This window comes from Sapajus apella, unplaced genomic scaffold, assembly GCF_009761245.1.
Source record: "Sapajus apella isolate SASKATOON/1434 unplaced genomic scaffold, GSC_monkey_1.0 scaffold8, whole genome shotgun sequence".
Classification (NCBI taxonomy): domain Eukaryota; kingdom Metazoa; phylum Chordata; class Mammalia; order Primates; family Cebidae; genus Sapajus; species Sapajus apella.
In genome coordinates, this window is record NW_022436948.1 from 1,483,917 (window position 1) to 1,508,439 (window position 24,523).

The 24,523-nt window shown below is 40.8% G+C and overlaps 1 protein-coding gene across 13 annotated transcripts in view; it reads right to left on the minus strand.

Annotated features, from left to right (window-relative positions):
- ADARB1 (adenosine deaminase RNA specific B1) overlaps positions 1-24,523 on the minus strand; it is a 148,088-nt gene that overhangs the window by 22,403 nt on the left and 101,162 nt on the right. For 12 of the 13 annotated variants that reach the window (XR_004268558.1, XM_032276723.1, XM_032276725.1 and 9 more), the window contains 5 exons: positions 21,932-22,046; positions 19,629-19,797; positions 18,875-19,023; positions 17,765-17,890; positions 17,274-17,442 (listed from right to left, as the gene is read on the minus strand). Coding sequence is in view for 12 of the 13 variants with exons in the window: in XM_032276723.1 (XP_032132614.1) it covers positions 17,274-17,442; positions 17,765-17,890; positions 18,875-19,023; positions 19,629-19,797; positions 21,932-22,046 (728 nt within the window). In the remaining variant the exon portion in view is untranslated. The remainder of the gene's footprint in view (positions 1-17,273; positions 17,443-17,764; positions 17,891-18,874; positions 19,024-19,628; positions 19,798-21,931; positions 22,047-24,523) is intronic. The other variant, XM_032276717.1, reaches the window with a different exon arrangement.

Below are 24,523 nucleotides of genomic sequence, written 5' to 3' on the forward strand. Positions count from 1 at the left end.
AGCACACGTCGGAAATGAGGGCCGACTGGGCGGTGGGGACACGGCCAGGGCAGGTGAGAGACATTTGGGCTTAGATCTGGGGAGGTGGCAGGACTTGAGATTGCAGGAGGCTAATGCCCAGGCTGGAACCAGCCTTCATGTATTCCCTCCCTCCCTCACTCCATAGCACAGCCCCTGCCTGACAATGACCACAGTTGTATTTGGAGGCCTGAAGTCTCAGGGCTGCTCCACGGCCCCCAAGAGCCTAGTGGGGCAGAACTGACAAGTGGAGTAGGGCAGGCAGCACAAGACAATTAGCCGCCAACCTCACCTGTCTAAGCCCTGCTGTGGATCTGCCCCAGCGCTGACCTCCAGCTGCTCAGACCCACTCTGGGGTCACCCTCACCCCGTCTCTCCCTGTCACAGTAGTTATCGGCAGATCCCCTTGGGTCCACTTTTAGAAGAGACGTAGGATCTGACTTCTGGCCACAGCCACTGCTAGACCATGGGTCAAGCCATGCCACCCTGCCTGTGTCATGGTGCCCTCTCCTAAGAGGAACCTGGTGCCTGTCTCAAGCCCTCTCCTCTTGGCCAGCACAGGCCATTCCTCGGCACAAAACAGTCCAGTGGTTCCCAAGAAAATGCCGGCAGTCTTCTGGCTGGATCCATTGGCCCTATCACCTCTCACCCTGCACCTGGCCCCAGCTTCTGGCCACCCTCAGGGCCTCCTTGCTGCTTGCCCAGAGCTTCTGTCCACAGCTTCATCAGCTGAAACACCCATCCCAGAGGTGGCCAAGGCTGCCCCACTTTAGGTCCCTGTACAAAAGCCCTTCTCAGGGAGGCTTCCTTTACCTGCCACTTGAGCCCTCCACCCTCATTCTGATCTCCATGCAATTTACAGATCCATGTTGGGCTCTCTATCCCCATCCTACCCCAGTACAGTAAGAAGTTTCTGAAGTTTTTGTCTGCCCTCTTTACTGACCTATCCCAGCACTTGCAGTATGTACCTGGCACATACAGAAGATCAATAAATATTTGTTGAATGGACAAATCCTCCAATTCCTATGACACGTTCCTTCTACCTTCCAAAATGGAAATGAACATGCAGGTTTCCCTAACTTACAGAAAAAGCATGAAATGATCCAATGCCTATAAGAAACACAGGCCCCTTTTTTCCATAGATTAGAAGCCTCCACGGACTTAGAGGATCTTTAAGCTGAATTCAGTCTTCTGGGCAAACTTTAAAGCAGATCCTACAGAAACCTACAATTGTTAGGAGTCATTAATTCTGAACACATGCTTTGTAAGAGAATTTCAGGAGTGTCTACAGCTCTGCAGAAGCCTTGGATGGGAAACGGTGTGACACCAGTTCCCACCAATGTGCCTCACAAAGGACAGCTGGGACAGACTTCACCAGGATGAAATCACCTAGAGCCAGTGAGAGGGTGTCAGGCACAGTCAGCTTCCATGCAACTAAGCCAAGTAAAGCTCTGCGAAGACTGCAGGCAGGACATCTCCCAGAGATGCCCACTACATGCCCACAGCCACCTGTCCTGTGGACCCCATGGGAGGGTCCCACTCACAGTGTGAAGTGTGTCTGGCTGGCACCCGAGGAACCTGCAGGTGTCCCACGGCCTCGGGCTCACTGACCCGGGTCTAGGCATCTGTGCCTGGCCTTCTTCCTCTTTCGTTTTCCTCACACCATTTCTTTAGCAACAGACTCCAGAGTGCTCCCATCTGATCTGTCCCCTGATCCAGTAAAGGGTCTGGCCTGGCCTGAGAGTCTAAGCTGCAGACAGACGTCGGCCAGACCACACAGGGCAGAACTACTCTGACCCAAACTACAACCTCCACAGCACTCGGCCCAGTGGGCCAGGCTTTGAGGAAGGAGTGCAGCTTCCTAGTGGTTGCCCCATGCCCACCCCTTCCAGCTTCCAATCCAGGACCAGCCAGAGATGTCCCTGTGTTCTTCGAACAGCTGCACAGGAGGCTACCTTCTGCAGAGCCCACCTTGGCTTCCCTGTACCTCCATCAGAACATACCCACAGCCTCCCCTTTTCCCTACAATAGAACCATCCCGTTCCTGTGCCTACAGTGGTCCCGCCTCCCTGCCACAGCAGCTCTGAATAGACAGGACAGACAGGCTGCTGGTCCTCTTCTGGATGGTCTTGTTTGTTCCCACAGCTCTGTGCAGTTGAGGACACAGGCCAAGGTCATCAGAACTGACTCGTTCCTTCCCACGGCTCCTGTGCCAACATAACCACTGTGAGGTGGCCAAACCCAGGGGAGCATCCTGCCCTATGGTCTTGCAGACAACCCTCTGGGGCTGCGTTCACTGCCAAACTGCCCGCCAGTGGGACGGATACCCTGGTGACCTCAAGTTGCAGAGCTGTGCCTCCCACCCCACCCCCAGCCTACCATGGCCCTGGGCCCTCTGTCTGCCACTGTGCCCTGTGTAAGAGAAACGGTTCAGCCCCTCAGCCCCATCTACCTGGCCCTCTGAGGTGGCTGCTCCCCATTCTCCACTCTCCCAGAGCAGGGAAAGAGCTGCAGCCAACCAGCATCATTCTGGCCACCAGGGCTCTTTCTGGGCAACTTTTCTGGCCATTTGCTATTTCTTGGCCCGCCCATACTGTCTCTTCTAAGAACATCCCTTGTTCTAGGTTCTATCAGCTTGTCTTTGTTTCTTCCTTGAGGTAAAGTCTAATTACTATACACTAAAAGGCTTGGATATTAAAGGTTCAGGTCCATGAGCCCTGACTTCTGCATTTATGAGGGTGAAATCCCCTTTGTCAAGACATGGAACATCCCTATGCCCCAGCAAGGATCCTCCAAATGGATGGCTTTGAGCTATGCAGGTGCAGGAATCAGCCTGTAACCAAGTCTATCCTTTGTTGGTCACGTAAGTCATCAGAAATCTCTTTCCACTATATGGTTTTCCTTTGCCAAATATGTGGGTTAAGGTAAATAATTCTTGAAATTTTAGTCAAATTTATTCACTTTTCTTGATAATTTGGGTTTGCCGTATTGAAGAACCCTGCTTGAGACCAGAAACACTGCCAGGTACTGCTCTGCACACTCAGGTCCTTAACTGGCCTGGCATGTGCTTTGTGGATGGTATATGACAGCTGCTTCTCTGCACAGCCAGCCTGTTGCTCCAGGAGTGTTCGTTGGCCACATGGTCCATTTCTTCCATGAGCACTGCGTCTAGCATAGACTGCTGGCTGCAGCCTTGCCTTCCTTCTCTTCCTCCTGCACGGCAGAGCCCCAGTCCTCTTGCAGGCGGCTGTGTGTACGCCTGGCCATCCCAGCTATCCCACAGCAAGTACAGCCCTGTGCCTGCACTCTGGATGACGAGCTGAGCTGGCCAGAGTGTCTCTGTGCCTGGAATTCAGACCGGGTGCTCAGGGATTTGGCCATCTCTAGGGATTGTGAAGACCCTGAAGTCAGAAGAGGCCTCTTAGATGGGACAAAGAAGGAATCAGGCTCCAGGCCATGGAGCCTCCAGAGCATCTGGAGGTCAACTGTTTTCAGACTTAATTTTCTGTGAGAAAGATAAGCCTCCATCTAGTTTACATTTTCTTTTAAATACAGGCAGGCCTCTTTGCCAGTGCTGCCCCATGGGTCTGCAGGTCTCTTTTCAGATTTGTATGCTGTGCCACTGTTCTGCTGCAAATTACTACTCACTTTTGATTACTATGGTTTTATATTGTTAGTTTTCTATTTCCATGTTGGGATTCAATTTTTAAGTACTATGAAAAAATGATGAGACTTTTATTAAAAATCATGTTGAAATGATAGATTTAAGGGGAATTAATGAAGCTTTAAAAATATATAATTAGAATTTTGTTTGCTAAATTTTTAAAGATCACCTAAGTGTATAAACGTGTATTTTCATGACATGCTATCGTTTTGTTTTTATTTACTGTCCTTGTCTGGTTTGGAGATAAAGGTTGTAGTAACACCACATAATGAGCTGCAGAGTTCTTCCCCATTTTTCTAATCCCTAAAAAAGATTACATAAAATAGGGATTATCATCCCCCAAAAGATGTCTACAACTCACTCAAGGTCGTCTGGGCCAACCACTTCCCCACAGCCCCTCCTTTTTTCTATTTTCTTAAATTTATTTCTTCCGTGTGTGTGGTTTAACTTCTATAATAGGCAGAGTTCTATTCCAATTTTCTACATATGCTTAAGTCGCTTTTAGCAATGTACACTTTTCTAAGAAATGTTCTGTTTCGTCCCAGTTGTAAGACCTGTCAGTACTGAAGTGTCTGTGACTCTCCATTGCAGCAATCGCTGCTGGACCCTGAAGGACACCTGTGTTTCCATTCTGAATACATTTTGGTCGGGACATCTCCAGTCTTCTTAATCAGCCTTACTGGTTCTGTTGATTTTAATCAACCTCCTCTAAGTACTGACACCTTAGAGGCTTTGTTACTGCCTACTGCTAGGTCTTTGTTGCTTACAAAACTAATTTCTGCTCTTAACTTTACTGTTTGCCTCCTTCTACTTATTTGAATTTTTCTCTTTCTGATTCATGTAGTTGTGATGCTTTTTGTCATTTACTTATGAGCATTTTCTCATTCCCATTGTGATTTCTTCTCCTGGAGTTACTGTGGTACAACTGACATACAATAAACTGCACACACTTAAAGGGATGCTTTGATAAGTTTTGACATTTGTATGTGCCCAGGAGACCTCACTCTCCAAACCTCCTGTCTCCTCACATCTCATTCTGGCAACAACTGACCTGCTTTCTGCCACTGTAGATGAGTCTGCATTTTCTCAAAATGTATACAAATGGAATTGTATAATAATTCCTTTTTGTCTGGCTTCTTTCACTCTGCATAATTATTTTGAAATTTATCTATGCTGGAGTGTGTATCACTGTTTGTTTTTTTTTTTCACCTCGTAGTACTCTACCGTATGGACATGCCACCATCTGTTCTATCAATTTACTGGTTGATGGCCACTTGGATTGCTTCTGGTTTTTGACTATCTTGTCTATTACAAAGAAACTCCTGTAGGCATTCATGTATAAGTCTATGTGAACATACGCTTTCATTTCTCTTGGGTAAATAACTAAGGAGCGAAATGTCTAGGGCACATGGTAGGCATATCTGTAACTTTTTTTTTGAGACAGAGTTTTGCTCTATCGCCCAGGCTGGAGTGCAGTGGCATGATCTTGGCTCACCACAACCTTCGCCTCCTGAGTTCAGCGGTTCTCCTGCCTCAGTCTCCTGAGTAGCTGGGACTACAGATGTGTACCACCATGCCAGGCTAATTTTTATATTTTTAGTAGAGACAGGGTTTCACCATGCTGGCCAGGCTGGTTTTGAACTCCTGACCTTGTGATCTGTCCGCCTCGGCCTCCCAAAGTGCTGGGATTACAGGTGTGAGCCACCACATCCAGCCATATCTATAACTTTTAAAGAAACTGTCAAACTGTCTTTGTTTGGTTCTGGGTCTTGTTCTGAGGCCCAAGTGGGAGTGCAGTGGTGCAATCTCAGCTCACTACAACCTCTACCTTCTGGATTTGAGTGATTCTCCTGCCTCAACCTCCTGAGTAGCTGGGATTACAGGCATGTGCCACCATGCCTGGCTAATACTTGTATTTTTAGTAGAGATGGGGTTTTGCCATGTTGGCCAGGCTGGTTTCGAACTCTTGACCTCAAGCACTCCATCTGCCTTGGCCTCCCAAAGTGCTGGAATTACAAGTATGAGCCACAGTGCCTGGTTGTGTCAAAGTGTCTTTAAAAGTGATTGTACTATTTACATACCTAGTCACAGCAGATGATAGTACTGGTTCCTCCACATTGCTGTTGACATTTGGTTTGGGCAGTCTTTAATTTCAGCCATTCCAAGAGATGTGTTGTGGCACCTCCTTTGCATTTCATCAATGACTAACAATGTTGACCAGCTTTTCATGTGTTTATTTCACATTTGTGTATCTTTTTTTGGTAAAGTGTCCATTCAAATATTTTTCCCAGTTTAAAAACTATGTTTCCCCTTGTTGCGTTTTAAGTCTTTATACTAGTGGATTGTGGTTATCCAATCATTTATTAGCTATATGACTTGCAAACATTTTCTCCCTGTTTGTGAGTTTATTTCTCACTGTTTAAATGGTGTCTTTTGAAAGAAGTAATTTTTAAACTTGATCAGTTTTTCCTTTTATGTAAAGTCTTTTTTGGTGTTGCTAAAAACTTGCCTAACTCAATGTCACAAAGATTACCTTCTGTTTGTTTCTAGAATTTTTATACGTTTAGGTCTATGGCCCATTAGGAATTCATTTTGTAAATGGTGCAAAATATAAATGAAGTCCATTTGTTTGGTTGCTTGGTTGTTTTTTGCTTTTTTTTTTTTTGCACAGGGATATCCACTTATTCCAGCAACATTGTTGAAAAGACTATTCTTTTTCCACTGAATTGCCTTTGTGCCTCTAAAATTAATTGTGACCAAAAATGAACAGAATTTGAAATTAAAAATATAATATCATTTACACTAACACTCCCCAAACTAAAATATTTAGGTATAAATTTGACAAAGTATATATAAGATGTGTATAAGGAAAACTATAAAATTCCAAAGAAAGAAATCAAAGAACCAAACAGATGGATATTCCATGTTTATGGACAGAAAGACTCAATGTTAGTTCTGTCCAACTTGACATAGAGATTCAATACAATCCCAATCAACATTCTGACAAGTTATTTTGTAGATACTGATGAACTGTTCCTAACACTGATATAAAAAGGGAAAAGATCCAGAAGAGCAAACACAATATTGAAAAAATAGAATGAAGCTGGAATACTAACATTACCTGACTTCAATGCTTACTATAAAGCTAGAGTAATCAAGACAGCATAGTAATGGTGAAAGAATACACAAATATATCAATGGAACAGAATAAAAAGTCTAGAAATAGACCTACATAAATACAGTCAACTGATCTTTGACAAAGGAGCAAAGAAGAAGAAGAAGAATCTAGGCACAGGTTTTACACCCTTCACAAAAATTAACTCAAAATAGGTCACAGACCTATACGTAAAATGCAAAACTATAAAACTCCTAGGAGATAACACAGGAGAAAATCTAGATGATCTTCGGTTTGGCTATGACTTTTTAGATGTAACACCAAAGGCAAAATTCATGAAAGAAATAACTCTTTTGCTGGAATTTGTATCTCATAAATCTATAAATCTATAAAGAACTCTTAAAATCAAATATACAAAAACTCTCTAAACTCAACAATAAGAAAATGAATAACTGATTAAAAAATGGTCAAAAAATTTAACAGACACCTCATTCAAGAAGATATACAGACGGCAAATAAACACATGAAAAGATGCTCTATATCACATGTCATTAGGAATCTGCAAATTAAAATGAGATACTACTACATGCCTACTAGAATGGCCCAAATCCAGAACTGCTGACAGCACTGAATACTGGTGACAGTGTGAAACAATATTCATTGCTGGTGGGAATGCAAAACAATACAGGCACTCTGACGGACAGTTTGGCAGTTTCTGACAAAACTAAACACACTCTCACCATACTACCCAGCAATTGTGTTCCTTGGCACTTACCTAAAGGAGTTGAAAACTCATGTCCACAAAAAAACCTGCACACAGATGTTTATAGCTGCTTTATTCATAACTGCCAAAGCCTGGAAGCAATAAACCTTTAGCAAGTGAGTTAATAAACGGTGGTACATCCAAAATATTCTTTAGCACTAAAAAGTAATGAGCTATCAAGCCATGAAAAGGCATCAAAGAATATTGAATATAAATTACTATGTGTAAAAAGCCAATCTGAAAAGGCTACATACTTTTTGTACGTAGATATAAGCATTTTTTATTACATTTGAAATCAAACATGCAAATCATTTTGATTTGCATGTTTGATTCCAACTAGATCACATTATGGAAAAGGCAAAACTACGAAGATATTAAGAAGATTAGTGGTTGCCGAGGTTAGGAGGGGAGAGGGATGAACAGGCAGAGTACAGAGGATTTTTAGGGCAGCGAAACTACTCTGGTCTCACATTGTGATGGTGGATACAGGTCATTATAAATTTGTCCAAAGAGAGAGAATGTGCAACATCAAAAGTGAGCCCCAATGTAAACTGTGGGCTTTGGGTGATGATGATATGTCCATGTAGCTTCTTCGACTGTGGTGAATGCAGCATGATAGTGGGAGATCCTGATAATGGGGGGAGGCTATGCATATGTGAGGGCAGTGGGTATATGGGAAATTCTGTAACTACCACTCAATTTTCCTATGAACCTAAAACTGCTCTAAAGACTCAGTTGTTTGTATACTTATCTTTATGCCAAAACCATACTTCCTTAATTACTATCTTGAAATCAAATAATATTAGCCTTTTGACTTTGTTCTTCCTTTTGAAAGTTGTTTTGACTATTCTATGTCCTTTGCATTTCCATATGGATTTTAGAATCAGTTTGTCAATGTCTCCAAAAAGTCCTGTTGAGATTTTGCACTGAATCTACAGATCAATCTGGTGAAAACTGACATCTTGACAATACTGAGTTTTCCAACCAATGACCATGATGTATTTCTCCGTTTATTTAGTTCTTTAATTTCTCTAGGCAATGTGGTATAGTTTTCAATATACAGCTTTCAGTGCATTGCTTTGCACATTTCAATTTCAACTATTTGTTGCAGGTGTAAAAAATATCCTTGATTTTGTATTTTGCAACTTACATTCTGCAACAATGCTAAAGTCACTCATTCATTCTAATAACTTTGTAAAATATCAATTTCATTTTCTATATAGACAAATATGTCTGCAAATAAAGACAGTTTTACTTTTTCCATTTCAATATGAATACTTCTGATTTCTTAGAACCTTACTGCACTAGCTGGAATTTCCAATACACTGTTGAACAGAAGTGGAGAGAACAGATGATCTTGTTTTGTTCCTGATCTTAGGGAAACACATTCAGTCTTTCCCTGTTAAGACTGACATTACATGTAGATTTTTCATAGATTTCCTTTATCAGGTTGAGAAGGTTTCCTTCTATTTCTATTCCGCTATGAGTTTTTATGAGGAAAATATGTTGGATTTTGCAAAATGCCTTTTCAGTGTCTTTTTTAGTTTGTTAATATGGTGAATTATATTTATTTTCAAACGTTTCACATACCTTGGAATTCCTGGGATAAGCCCTGCTTGGTCATGAGGTTTGCTAAAGTTTTGCTAGAACTTTGGGTCTATGTTCATGACACATTTTGACATGTAGTTTTATTTTCTTGCAGTGTCTTCATCTGGTTTTGGAACCAGGAATATGCTGGCCTTGCAGAATGAGTTGGGAAGTATTTCTTTCACTTCAATTTTTGAACATTTTATGAAAATGGGTATTTCTTCCTTAAATGTTTGGAATTCAATAGTGATGCCATCTGAGCTTGGGATTTTTCTTTTGTTGTCATTTTTGGCGGAAAAGGCTTTATATTACAAATTCATTTTCTTTAATACATATAGATGACTCAAGTTTAGCTTTTTCTTCTTAAGTGAGCTTTGGCAGTATGCGTCTTTCAGGAAATATGTCCATTTTATCTAAATTGTCAAATTTATTGGCACAGACTTGCTTATCATTTATCTTTGCAATCCTTGTAGTATCTGTAGCATCTGTGGTAATTTCACCTCTCCCATTCCTGATATTGGTAATTTTGTCTTCTCTCTTCCATTTCCCAGGTGAACTCTTTTCTTACATTTGGTGTTTCACTGTTCCTTGTCCTCTCTCTGTCTTCAAGTGGCATCTCCTCTTCCAGGACCTCTCTACATGGAGGGATAGCTTCTCATAGCCCAGTGGCCTCAAGGTAGTCACAACTCTCACACGGTGACTGCCACCAAGAGGAGGGAAATGGAAGTTGCCAGGCCAATTAAGGCTATGCCCAGAACTCGTATTGCATTACTTCCACCTGTTCTCTTATCAAAGCAGTCACACGGCAGGCTCAGATTCAGGGGAATGAGACAGAGACATCACCTCTTGATAGGACAGTGGCAACGTCACATTGTTGGAGAGGATTTTAGATGACAGGCATTGGGGTGGGGCTATCTTTGTAAAATACAATACACCATAATTTTTAAATGTCCACTTTATTTGGTTACTCCTTCCCATACCTTCTCTTTGAAGCCATAACCACAGAAATTGTTGTAGCTCTACTATAATAAAATCCTAGCATTCTTCTTTCTGATTGCATTAGCTGACTTTTTTTAGTTCTCATTCTCTTACCATCACTACCCTGTTCTCTAATTATAGATTCAATTTCTCTGCCTGAATGCCACAATTGACTGGCTTATTTCAAAGCAGCCTCAAATCTTCAAATTCTAGATAAATTCCTATTATAATATGACAGCTAAAAATTTGTACAAGAAACAAAAATTTAAGAAACTAGTAGCTAGAAAAGGACCTGAAATTACAACTAAGATATCTAGATTTCTCTCCTGCCAAAATGATGAGGATGGCCATGAAGATAACTACAAAAAAAAAAAAATCCATAAGGACTAGATGGTTTCACTCTTGGTTTCTATGCACTGCTGTCTCATAGAAGAGGCTTCAGAAAGGAGAACAAGAAGACAAACACATTAACTGTTCAGATAAGAAAAGTTAAAAATTTTAGAAAAATTACAGGCCTATTTAACTTATAAACAAAAATCCTAAGTCAAATATTAGTCATCCAAATCAAACAGGATGTTAAAACAATAAGTGACTATAAAAAAAATAAGGTCTATGTCAAAAATGCAAAAATGATGGTCAACATCGGCAAGGCTATTATTTACTATAATTTAAAATGGGGATAGATAAAACATTTCATAAAGTTACATACCAACATATGATAATAAAAAGGCTCTAAGACAACAGGAATAGAACTTTCCTAGCACAATGAAGGCTAACCTACTAAAACCCTATTTCAAAAACTGTGTATCATGGAGAAACTTCACTCACAATCTCTCTGAGATTCAGGAACAAAACATGGACAGTGTTGTAACATATCATCCAAGGTCCTGGACAGCACGAATAAAGAAAAGGAATACTGGTATAACAAAAGAAGCTATAGAACAGTCAATATCTACAGATTGTGACTTGGTAAATTCAAGAACAACCAGAAAAATATAAATAGAATAAGAAGCGAGTTAAGTTGCTGGCCATAAGGTTAACATTAAAAAATCAATGGTGTTTGGACTCTGACTTCAACAAGATGGCAGTCTAGGAAGTTGCAGGCCTTCTTTCCCCCACAGAGACACCATAGAGACATTAAGTTAACAACAATATGTAGACTAGAATGGCTCTGTGAGAGCTCTGGAGACCAACTGAGAAGCTACAGTACCCAGGCCATTGTAAAACTAAGAAGAGATTGCAAAGAAAGGGATAGGAAGTTTCATAGTGTTTGGCATGCCTGTTTGTGCCCCATTCCCTACATAGCAAGGTGCAGACTAACTGGCAGGAAGTCCCATATTGGGGCTCTTCTCTTTGGATGCAAATAAAAGAGTGGATCATTAATCCAATGTTCTGGCTTGTCTGAAGTCTGCCCAAAGGACTGGCTTCTGTCTTGCCCGAGTCTCATCAGACTCAGTGATGAGACTGCTACTGAGTTTGGGAGCCACTAAAAACAGAGATAAGAAGCACACTAGAGCTAGTTTTCCAGGAAGACACCAGGAGGAACAGGAAATCAGAAAAAGCATAAGAGGTCCTAGATTTTTTTGGCTAGCTTATTGGTAAAGAACTTCCTCTGTAAACAGCCAGGTTGCAAAGACTGGGAGAAGCAGTTCTTTTTTCAAATGGTCAGATCTCAGCAAAGCACACAAACAAACAAGGCATGTAAGAAGCAGAAAAATATGCCCCAACCAAAGGACCAAAAGTAAATTTCCAGAAACCGACCCTAAAGAAATGCAGATCTATGAGCTGTCTAACAAAAAAATTAAAATAACTGTCATAAATATGCCCAATGAGCTAAAAGAGAACACAGATAGACAACTAAACAAAATAAGAAAAACTTAGCAAGAACAAGATAAGCATATCAACAAAAAGATATTACTATAAAAATGAACCAAACAAACATTCTGGAGCTGAAAAATACAATAACTGAACTGAAAAATTCATTAGAGGCATCCAACAAAAGACCTGATGAGGTAGAAAAAAGAAGACAGGTCACTGTCTTTTTTTGAAATCACTGAGTCAGAGGAGCAAAAAGAAAAGAAAAGTGAAGAGAGACTAAGGGACTTATGGAATACTATCAAGCAGACTGATACAAATATTCTAGGAATACCAGAAGGAGAAGAGGGATAGAAAAGGGCTAAGAGCCTATTTGAAGAAATAATAGCTAAAAATTTCCCAAATCTGTAGAAAGAAATGGACCATACAAGTTCAAGCTCAAATAAATGAAATATGGATAAATTCAAGGAGAACCACGCTAAGATACATTGCAATCAAACTGTCTAAAGTGAAGACAGAGAATCTTAAAAGCATCAAGTGAAAAGCCATTGGTCACATACAAGGGAGCATTCATAAGATCAGTGGCTTTCTCAGAAAAAACTTTGCAAGCCAGAAAGGAGTGGAATGATATATTTTAAGTACTGAAAGAAAAAAAAAGTAACCCTGTCAACCAAGAATACTTTATCTGGCAAAACTGTCCTTCAAAAATAAAGAAGAAATTAAGACTTTTCCAGATAAACAAAAGTAGAGGGAGTACATTACCACTAGCCTGCTTTACAAGAAATGCTACAGGGAGTCCTTCAAGTTGAAATAAAAAGACAGTAAACAGCAACATTAAGCTGTATGAAAATATAAGGTTCTCCTCTAAAGAGAGGGACATGAACAAATATAGTAACCAGTACTATTGTAATTTTGGTGTGTAACATTTATATGACAAAAACATTAAAAATACAATATATTAATGGATATACAATATATGAAGATGTAATTTGTGAAATCAATAACAAAATGTGAAGGGGTGGAAGTAAAGAAGTAATTTTTTACTATGTAATTGAAGCTTCAGTTAAAACAATATGCTATAAATTTTAAGATGTGTTATGTAATCGTAATGGTAACCACAAAGCAAATACCTATAGAATATACACACAAAAAAAATGAGATTCTGTACCCCAGGCAGACAAAAGGAAAAAAAAAAACAAAAAAAACAAATCCTATTGATATGGGTTGGCTGTGTCCCCACCCAAATCTCATCTTGAACTGCAGCTCCCACAATTCCTATGTGTTGTTGGTGGGACCCAGTGGGAGGAAATTGAATCAGGGGTGGGTCTTTCCCATGCTAGTCTCATGATAGTGAATAAGTATAATGAGATGTGACAGTTTTATAAAGGGAAGTTTCCCTGCACAAGCTGTCTTTTGTCTGCTGCCATGTGAGATGTGCCTTTCACCTTCCACCATGATTGTGAGGCCTCCCCAGCTAGGTGGAATTGTGAGTCCATTAAATTTCTTTCTTTTGTAAATTGCCCAGTCTCAAGTATGTCTTTATCAGCAGTGTGAAAACAGACTAATACACCTATCATTAGAAAAAATCATAAAAGAAACACAAAGGAAGGCAGTAAGAGAATAAGGAAAAAACAAGCAAAATGCTACAAGCATACAGAAAACAACAAAATGGCAATAGTAAGTCTTCCCTATCAGTGATTACTTTAAATGTCAATGAATAAACTCCCCAGTCAAAAGATACAGATTGGGTCAATGGATTAAAAAAAAAAATACACAGTATTCAACCATGTGTTATTATCTATCAGAAACTCAGTTTGGATCTAAGGATACACAAGCTGAAAGTGAAAGAATGGAAAAAGATATTCCATGCAAATGGTAACCAGTGATAGCAGGAATAATGAATTTGAAAAGTAATTAATTCCAACCATTAATGGATAAGAATATTGTGTCAGTAATAAAAAATTTCCCAATAAAGAAAAGCCCATGGCTGGGCACAGTGGCCCATGCCTATAATCCCGGCACTTTGGGAGGCCAAGGCAGGTGGATCAACTGAGGTCAGGAACTCGAGATCAGCCTGACCAACATGGTGAAACTCCATCTCTACTAACACCACAAAAGTTAGCTGGGTGTGGTGGTGAGCATCTGAAACCCCAGCTACTTGGGAGACTGAGGCACAAGAATCATTTGAACCTGGGAGGTGGAAGTTGCAGTGAGCTGAGATCATGCCACTGCACTCCAGCCTGGGTGACAGCGCGAGACTCTGTCTCAAAAACAAAAATACAAAAGCCCAGGACCTAATGGTTTCACTAGAGAATTCTACCAAACATTTGAGAATAATTAACACTAATCCTGAAACTCTTCCAAAAAACTAAAGAGAAGAGAACATTTCCAGGCTCATTCTATGAAGCCTGCATTACCCTGATATCAAAGCCAAAGACATAAAGAAGAATAAAAAAACTGCAGACCAGTATCTCTGATGACTATTGATGGAAAAATTCTCAACAAACCAAATTCAACAGCACATTAAAAGGATTACACATCATGATGAGGTAAGAGTTACTCCTGGAATGCAAAGATGGTTAAATATATGAAACTTAATTAATATAATACATTATATTAACAGAATGAAGGGCAAAAACCACATGATAATCTCAATTGATGCGGAAAAAGCATTTGCCAAGATTTAACACCCTTTCACAATAATAACAAACACACTCAACGAACTAGGAGTAGAAGGAAGCTAACTCAAAATAATAAAGGCCATTTACAAAACGCCCACAGTTAATACTGTATTCAATGGTGAAAGACTGAAAACTGTTCCTCTAAGATCAGGTACAATGCAAGGATGCCCACTTTTGCCACTTCTATTCAACACAGTATTAGAAGTTCTAGCCAAAGTAATTAGGCATGAAAAAGAAAGAAAGGGCATCCAAAATGAAAAGTAAGAAGTAAATTATATCTGTCTGCAGATGACATAATTGTATATGTAGAAAACCATAAAGATTCCACAAAAATGTTTAAATAATAAACATATTCAGCAAAATCAACATGCAAAAATCAGTTGCATTTCCATGCACTAACAATGCAATGAATGATCTGAAAAGGGAATTAAGAAAAGTTTACAATAGCATAAAAAAGAATAAATTACTTAATAAGCCTAACTAAGGGGGTAAATGGCTTGTACAAAAAAAAATTATAAAACATTACTGAAAGAAATGAAGGGAGATACAAATAAATGGAAATATATCCCATGTTCATGAGTCAGAAGACTTGATATTGTTAAGATGTCCATATTAACCAAAGCAATCTATACAGTCAACATAATCCCTATCAAAATAACAGTGGCATTTTTTGAAAAAAATTCATCCAAAAATTTTTATGAAATTTCAGGAGACCCTGGATAGCCAGAACAATTTTGAAAAAGAAGAATAAAGTTGGAGGATTCAAACTTCCTGATTTCAAAACATATTACAAAGCTACAGTAATCAAAATAGCATGATGCTGGCATAAAGAATAGACATATGGAATAGAACAGAGCACAGTAATAAACCCTGGTGTATATATTAAAATGATCTTCAACAGGGTGACAAGGCTACTCAAGGAGGAAAGGACTTAGAGAAGAAACTGCATCTTCTCAAAGGCCTAAGGATTACAATATAAACTATAAAAGGAACTCTGCAAATCAAGAGGAAAAAGACATGAGATCCAAAAGACAAATGAATAAAGGATATTTAACAGACAACTCAAAGAAGGTGTAAGATGAACAGTTAATATGTAATTGAAGAGATGCTCGACATTCCTACTGATAAGAGAAATAAAAATTGAAACTATGAAGATATCAGTTTATAAAACATGGGAGAAACTAATGCACTGTTGGTATAAGTGTCAACTAGTGTGACTCCTCTGGGATGCAATCTGATATTATTCTGTGAAGTTATATATGTGCGTAACTCCTGAATATATGCCCCAAGAAACTCTAGCAAAGTCTATAATATCATGTTGGAGTTTGCATAAGTTGAAGGATATTCAGGGCTACATGTAGAAGGGAGTTAGAGGAAATCTGATTGTCCCAACATTAAGGAAATGGCCCTTGATGATGAAGGAAGATCTGCAAAAGTTAGTAGTGAACTGGCTGTTGGTTAGAGCAACAGCAATAGCTCCAAAAATATAGGTTGAATGAAAATGTAAGAAACAGAGAGGATTTATGGCATAATACTGTTTCTGTAAATTAACAACATATACATAAACACCCAAAATAATAATTCTATTGTGTATTTTTCGAGAATACACCACACACACACACACACACACACACACACACACAGTTGACGTATGCACATGTGGAGGTCGACTGGAAAGACAAATAGTAAGTAAACACATCACAGTGGTCACTGGGCTGTGGGCAATGGCCCAGAGTGTGTGATTAGTCCAGTTCCCTGTACTTGAGGTTTCCTGACAAGACCCACTGAAGGAAATCTACACAAAGGGCTTGCAAACAATGAAAAGATGTGCATGTGCACATGTGTATATGTCAATTTTGACAGCTTCTGGATGGACAGTCAAAACCCATTCCCTATGGGTACCACAGCAGGGCTCTGAAGAGCGAGGTTTTTAACTTTATCATTGTATGCTTTCTACAATCTGCTTATGTTACATTTTGTTCCCAAATAAATATTAGTTTAAAAATAAAAACAAAGAACTACTGGAACTGATACTATCTGTAGAAGTGGGTTTTCTATAATATGCTGTGGATACAGGCCTCTGAGGGATGTATATCTCCCAGGCACCTCCTGACTAGAGAAGTGTGCTTGCAGAGCCTGCATCTAAGCCTAACCCACACCCAGACACAGAATGGCTGGGGACACTCTCTGTGCTTAGAACACAACACCTGTGACAGAGTTTGCATTACTTTTAAAATGCAAGTATCAACTACCTAAAATGTTAACTGAATGATGAATGTGACCACTGAAGTTGCATCTACTACTAATGAGGAGAAGCAAATAGTTTTAAAATGTCATGGCCTGTAGCCCACTCTAAAAACAACAGTTTAACCCAGAAGCCCACGTTAAAAATAGGTGGTAAACTCTGAGATGCCTGTTTGAAAGGATAGGAATATGACAAGTGTGGAGCCTCCTATGTATAGGTCCTTCTTCTGCCCCTCATGAGGGTCCCAGCAGCACCTGTTTAGAACCTCAGTCCTTCAAAGAATATTGTGGAGCACCTGAGTGGGAAATGGGGACAAAATCCAAATGGTTGTGGAAAAGGAAGGTTGACAAACAGCACGGGTGAATCCCATGTGCAGGGAGGCAGCCACAGGGAGCCCTGCCCCTTACCGCGCAATTTTGTCACTGCAGGACATGGTGAGCAGCCGTTCCCCTTGCAGCACCCCGTCCCACGTTTGGATGCTTGCATTGGAGCGCACTGGAATCGTCCCCTCTCCAGACTCTATTTTGGTCCGTAGCTGTCCTCTTGCTTTACGATTTGGGTGTCTATCTGCTGGTTCTAAGAGAGAAAAAGAGTTAAAACCCCACAGGTAGTAAGCCATCTATTTGATTTATTAAAAAGCACATCAAACAATTCCTTATTAAATTTAAAATATAGTTGTGCATATAAATGCATATACATATGCCATACATACAAAATACACATACATGTGTGAAACAGAGAGGCTGGGCACGGCGGCTCACGCCTGTAATCTCAGCACTTTAGGAGGCTGAGGTAGGTGGACTGCTCAAGCCCAGGAGTTTAAGATCAGCCTGGACATCACGGTGAAACCCCATCTCTACAAAAACTATAAAAATTAGCCAGGTATGGTGGCACATGCCTGTAGTCCCAGCTGCCTTCCTTGGGAAAGTTGAGGTGAGAGGATCTCTTAAGAGCCCAGGAGGTCGAGGCTGCAGTGAGCCATGACTGCACCACTGCACTCCAGCCTGAGTGACAGAGCGAGACCCTGTCTCAAAAAAAAAAAAAAAAGAAGTATATAAAATTGAGTAGGAAGGATATAACACAAAGCAATTCACAAAAGCGGTCTTCAAGGGATTTGGGGGAAACAGAGGGTTTTCACTTTTACTGAAAGGATTTATTTCTATCATTGAAAATGAGCTGAAGCAAATAGGACAAAATGCTAACATTTGCTAATTCTGGGTGATGATACTTGGGTGTTTGTTATGCTTTTCCCTCTGTGTTTTTAAAATTTCAAAAATAAATCTAGACAGATGCAGAAATAAACACGTGGAAAGTATGATAAAACATCCATAGTGAATATCTCTGGGTGACATGAATATGGGTGATTTTAATGTTCTTTCTTACATTTAAAAAATATTTAGCAACTTTCCACAGTGAGTGTGCCTGTTGCTTTTATAATTAAGGAAAGTAGTATAATGAAACATTCTATTTGGAATAAGCAATGCCTAAGAACTTGGGAGAAGGGATGTGGATATAAAATACTAAAAAACAAAAGTGCTAACCTCAAATGTAAAGAAGGATGGAACATATTATGATCATAATAGTGATTTCACTTTTCATTAGTGTCTATCTGCTTCTGAAATATCAGTCAAATAAATACTTTAATTACACATTTAGCAAATTGCAATTCATCAGAAATATGAAGGATCACATACACCTCTGATTTAGAGATGCTTATTACCCAAATTTAAATACTGATACAATTTTGATCCAATATCTCACTCCATTCTAATTACTTGGTTAATTACGATCAGCATTTTTAATTCATTAAAGTTTTCTGATTAAGTTATTAATTGGAAAGAAAAAAATCCATGCTTTTATAGAGACTCATCAGATTCACATCCAAGGCTAAAATTAAAAGGAAGAAAAAGGAAAAGGGAGATTAATGTAGGTTTGTTCTTTCAAATGGTAACTACAAACGGACACATTTTCTTGAGAAACTGGCTTGTTGAAGAATCTTGTCTCATACCTTCCAGGATTGGTTCATGTGGTGAGAAGATTCTGGCATCTCCACAGGGAGAAGTGCTGATGTATAGATGAAACTGGACATTATCCTTCAGCCTAAACCCTCCTCGCTCTGATTTCTGAAAAATGGATCTTTTTTGATCATCTTTGTTACTGAAAGGAAAAAAGTTGCAAAAGTAACATTTAAAACTGTATCCAGTTAAAGTTTAGTCTATTATTTTCAGAGGCTAGTATTTTCAACAGGGGAAAGATAAGTTTGAACTGGAATATTTATTTTACATGTTTAGGGTAATTAATACAGTTCTTGTCCACTCAATTATGGATATGTCATCAAAATGTGAGTAATCTTTCCTTCTCCCAATTTATGACTTCAGAACAGAAAGACCACATACAACAAATGGCTTTGTAAAGAAAAGCAGTTTGGATACATTATTCGCTCTTTCTAGAAACAGTGACTAGAATAAAAATGACCATCTTTACCTGGCAGTTTAGGAACTTCTACTCATGCTGCATATAACGAAATCACACAGTTTTAAACACAGACTTGAAATTTATGACCATGTTATGTTATTGTATGTATGTGTGCATATGTGTGTTGAGCATTATGAGAGAATGGGATCCAGCCTTATTGTTACTAAAGTTATTATTTTGAGAGTTTTTCCATGATTACAGAAACAATGAAAGGTTTTGCAATGTTTTCTAATATTAGAGTATTTTTAAAAAATAGTTTCCTGCTCTTATTTGTTCACTAAACTTACTTTAAGTAAAGCTCAAGTTGTGTATAGAGAAATCTGAGCAAGGACCTCCGAGATATTATTTCTGCATGGCAGTCATTTAACGCAAGGCCACGATCACTCATGTATTCACCATTAATACATTTTGTTCCTGTAGAAACACTTATCACCTTGGCATCTTTAACATCTGTGCCTGTAAAAAAAGAGACATTGTTTTCTATAATTCACAGTCATGTTTGCCTAACTGCTCCTGAGGTATGACACTTACTCTCAGTGACTTAACTTTTTAGGGGCCAACAGACTTTTCAAGCTCATCTTTATGCATATTCTTACCACTTACTTTTTAACTGAGCGAATGTATGCACTACAAACAACCTCCTATTGAAGACTGGCTTTGTGACATTTCTGGAAAGCTAATCATCCTCACTACTTGGTGCACAGATGCTAAACTCGCAGAAGGCATTTCCTCTGGAATGCAATAGCATCTTTTTGAGTGCTCACGACTAGAACACAGGTGGGCAACACTATGGAAGGTGGACTATCCGGTCTGGTAATTAATCTTGACATGAAATATCAAAGTACTAAAGAGGCTAGGAGGGAGGGGTTAATGACACCCAGAGGAAGAAGAAGGAAAACAAAATTAGCTTGTGATGGTTTCATTAGTAAACTGTCACCATTTAACCATACTGGGAGTGAAATCATAAGGAGTGGTGATCTCCCATAGGCAGATCACTCTGTCTCAACTTTGTGAGACAAACCACTGACAAAGGCATGATGAAGGACCCTGAAAGTTACCTGTGGGGAGACTCACATCCACTGCAGCTGAACCAGTGGTGTACACACCAGGTAGCAGGTATGTACCGTGTCTGTTAGGTAAATTGTCCTCACTGCATTCCCACCATGTCCTCTGAGGCTCATGCTACTAGTATCTCCACTGTATAGATGAGGAAATTGAGGCACAGAGGCCTTGTAACCTGCCCAAGGCCACTCAACCAGTGAGAGCCTCTGAACCAACTGTCTGGTTCACCAAGTGCTCCATGGTCCTAGCTTCAGATATAAATTATGGCTCTGAGCAAGTGGTCTCAAGTGAAATATAAACTAAGGTGTAAAATGCTCCCAGAAGGTGATCAGCCTCTTCTAAGGTAGTTTAAATAAATAAATAAATAAATAAATAGAGCAAAACTGATGAAAGAACACAACCAGCTCACTCACCAGGTCACTGGAAGAGGCAGGGAATCTTACCTAGGGAACTACTCTATTCAGTACTTGTGGTGTTCACCTTTGATTAATGTAAAAGATAGCAGTAAGGAGAGAGATAGAAGGGGGAGAAAACACAGGCATAAAACATTAAAATAGAAATGGAAACCCAAAATGCTTTTTGGATACTTCCTCCTCCCTGGCCATGGCACGGCAAGGAAACAAGGGTCATGAGCAGAGCAGCTGGGTTTCCCAGCACAGCAAGAGGTGGGTCAGTGAAGAGGACTGCAGAGTCTGATAGAGGTGACCCCTCAGGGAGAAAGGACAAGACAGTCACATACCGAGAACTGGGAGTTTCTTCTGCGCTGGTGAATGTAGACAGAGAAACTGTCCCCAGCTCCCTCCCTGACCTCTAGGGCCTGCTCCCTGCATCCAGCTATCCAGGCTGGGCTGAGCAGATGCTGGGCAAAGAGGCGGCTCCACATGACAGGGGTCCTCTCCCTGAGTCCTGCTCCACCCTCAGGAGCCAGGCACTGGCCGGGGATGTGGTTTCCTTTTCCAGGAGTTACCCACAGAGAGATGCTGCTGCGTGTTCTCACTCCCGGGATGTGGGAAAAGGATTCAGGGATGCCTTTTGCTACTGGGAACTTTTAGATGAATTTAATAGGGTTTTTTCTATCATTCTAAATTGTGTTTTTTTCCCCACAGATTTTCTACTCTTGCTAGAGCTTTCTCCCTCCCCAGAAGAAGTCACACAGAAACTTATCTGGCATCGTTAACATTAACTAATACAATAGATAGGCCCTACTTTCAAATAAAGCAAGAATTAGTAAGCCCCCTGCCATCTTCCAGAGCAGAGTGAGGCCATTCATAGGACGAAGAGGACGGAAATAAAAAATTAATAAAGTATGCTTTCTCCAAATAAAATAAACTTATGTTAAAAAGATGAACATTTTGGGAAACAAGTTCATAAATGCAGTTCCTAAACTTGCATATGGCAGACATTTTGAAGAAGGAAAGAAGAAACCGTCTCCCAATGGTATGTCACAGTGGTTTTTCTCGATTGAGAACACTTCACATTTGTCAGACATGAAAACAGGCAGAGTTACATACAATACCAAGATGGTTACCTGTTGTCATGACAACTCCAGCCAGCACTTTTCTGCGAGCGTGAGGGGAGGAGAAGTTGTCTGTCAGGTCACCGAACTTACCCAGGACCAGGCGTGAGACAGCATCAGCTAAAACCTGTGTGGGAAGCACAGATGCAGGTTAGGGGCCAGGTGTACCTGGGAGCAGGGCTCACTCTCTGAAGGCCTGCATGGACTCTCCCTTATGGAGTGACACAGGCTGCTTCTTATCTGGAAAACCACACAGGTAAATCTGGCAAACAAGTATGTGTGTATGTTTCTTCTAGAACATTCCTTGGAAACAGACATCCCAGGATCCTACCAGGCTCTAGTTGGGTCCTTCACTATACCCACGTGGGGCCAGTGTAAAGTGTGAGCGCCACACACGAACACCCCTCCAATCTTCACAGTGGGGCATCCCAGCCCTCAGGAGGAAACTGAGGCAAACAGAGACAAGGCTGCTTGCTCAGGGCCACCTGCCCATGCCTACATCCATGCAGAATGGCCCTCCCACCCCTGTTGCCCTCTCTCACATGCACACATGGTGGGGCTTAGTCAGTCCCAGGGCCACACGTGGCTGGGAGCACAGCCCAGGGTGATGTGCAGTGTCACAGGCAAGAGAAAGGGGCAGCTTGGAGGTGTGATCGAGTGAAAGAAGCCACAGGCTGTGCACAGCACCTCCCTCAATGGGGCAATGAGGGGCTTCTCAGTCATTCCAGCCTCTCCACACAAATGCACTCTGGCTCTGCTCACTCGCTCAGACTGCACAATATATAATATAATCACGTACCAAAGGATAGCACGGGAAGGGAGAGCGTTTAGACGCTCGGAACACCTGCATGGGTATATGTTCAACCACCTTTATGAAAGTGCTTCTGAGAACAGACATATTTGTTGGATTTCGGACATGGTCTGATGGATTTGGTTTATCTTGGATATAATGAGCCCATGGCATTTGGGGAAATGATGTCTGCTGGGAGGTGCATGTTAAGAGCCAGTTTCAACCTATGTCCCATCAATATCATACTTGCCTGGAAAATCAAATGACCATTAGGAAAACCCAGCATCCCCAGGTTGATCCTTAATAAAATATTTCCAAAATGAACAGAAAAGATAGCTGTCAGGATGTTTTTCTCTTATCATTGTACCAGAAAATACCAGTGGGTCCCAGAGGACAGTGTTCAAGACAAGACGTGGAGAATGGACAGAGGCTTTGGGGGCAACGATTCATGCACCCACAGCCAGTGGCATCTGCATTGCAGGCGTGAGTGGATGCAACGAACTGAGGCTGTGGCAGAAACACAGGACGTGGCCAGCGTGCCAGAGGGAAAGGGCAATGCATTTGAATTTACGGTGAAAAAAAAGTCATAAGAAGATTAGGGATAAGCCAGAGGAAATAAAAGTTTCTGTTTCATATAAGATTAGGCGAATCTCCAAATTTTCAAAGAAAGGCAAAGAAATGAAACTACGGAGTGAGTTCCAAGAGCCTCAGGTGGAAGGTCTGCTGCTGAGGCTGATGCCTGCGTTAGGCACAAGGGCAGGGCTCAGCTCTCCTTGAGGGGATTACTGGTTTCACCCTATATGGTTAGTGAAGGACTCCCCTCTTAATTTGGGAGGCAGATATAAGAACAAAAATAACATGCTCTTAAGAGTTAAACCCATGCCACACAATCCCAGGCAGCACCATTTACCTGCAATGACATGCAGGGATGTCTGACCTATGTCCTTCAAGGATTACTCTAGAAAGAGTGAGGGTTTTCCACCCACCCTAGAATGCACATTTTGAAATTTCCTGTTGAAAGACAATAGAGCCCAGCAACAAAGCCATAAGGATGTCTGGTTCTAGGAGGGCCACCGTCATCCTAGGAGGAACACATGTCACATTCCTGAGCTACTCTGGGGCTCCAAAGACACAAGGGTGGCAGGGTCCACCGTGGCAGAGGCTAGAAGTGCAGCTCCATCCCCTCATGCCCTGGTGGTTCTGAACATGAGGTCTAGAACCTGGCGTTCATCACCTACAGAGCCCAGAGGAAAGTGGCCTCGGGGGCTGGGATGGCCCTGCCCACCTGCACCCCTCCCCTCAGGCTGGAGACCAACACACGCCCCTCTAGCCTTCCCAAGCCAGGGGCTCTGGTCCTGCTCCACACAGAAGTCACTGCAGGCACACAGCCAAGCCAGGGAGGCAGGGCTGACGTCTATACTGGTGCTTCTATCTGCATCCCCTAAGGTGCTCCCAGGCTACACTCTCAAGGCCCAGACATCTGGGATTCACGGCATTTGATGTCATTTCAATGGTCTTATATGCCACTCTGTCAATATTAAGGGAAGACAAGTCACATCAGACAATATTTTGAACTCAGGCTATAATATTTTAGCAAAGAGTAACCATGAAAATAAAAAATCACATGGGATCTAGCACCACTGATTTGAAAAAGTACAAACAGACTAATAATTCTTATGAACAATGTTGACAAGAGGTTAATAACGGAAGCAATTATTTGGTTCATTAAAAAAAATCAGTGAAATATCTTGAATATATTATTTTAAACTAATGTTGTATTTGGCTGCTTTAGGCAAAAAAAAAAAATTTTCCTT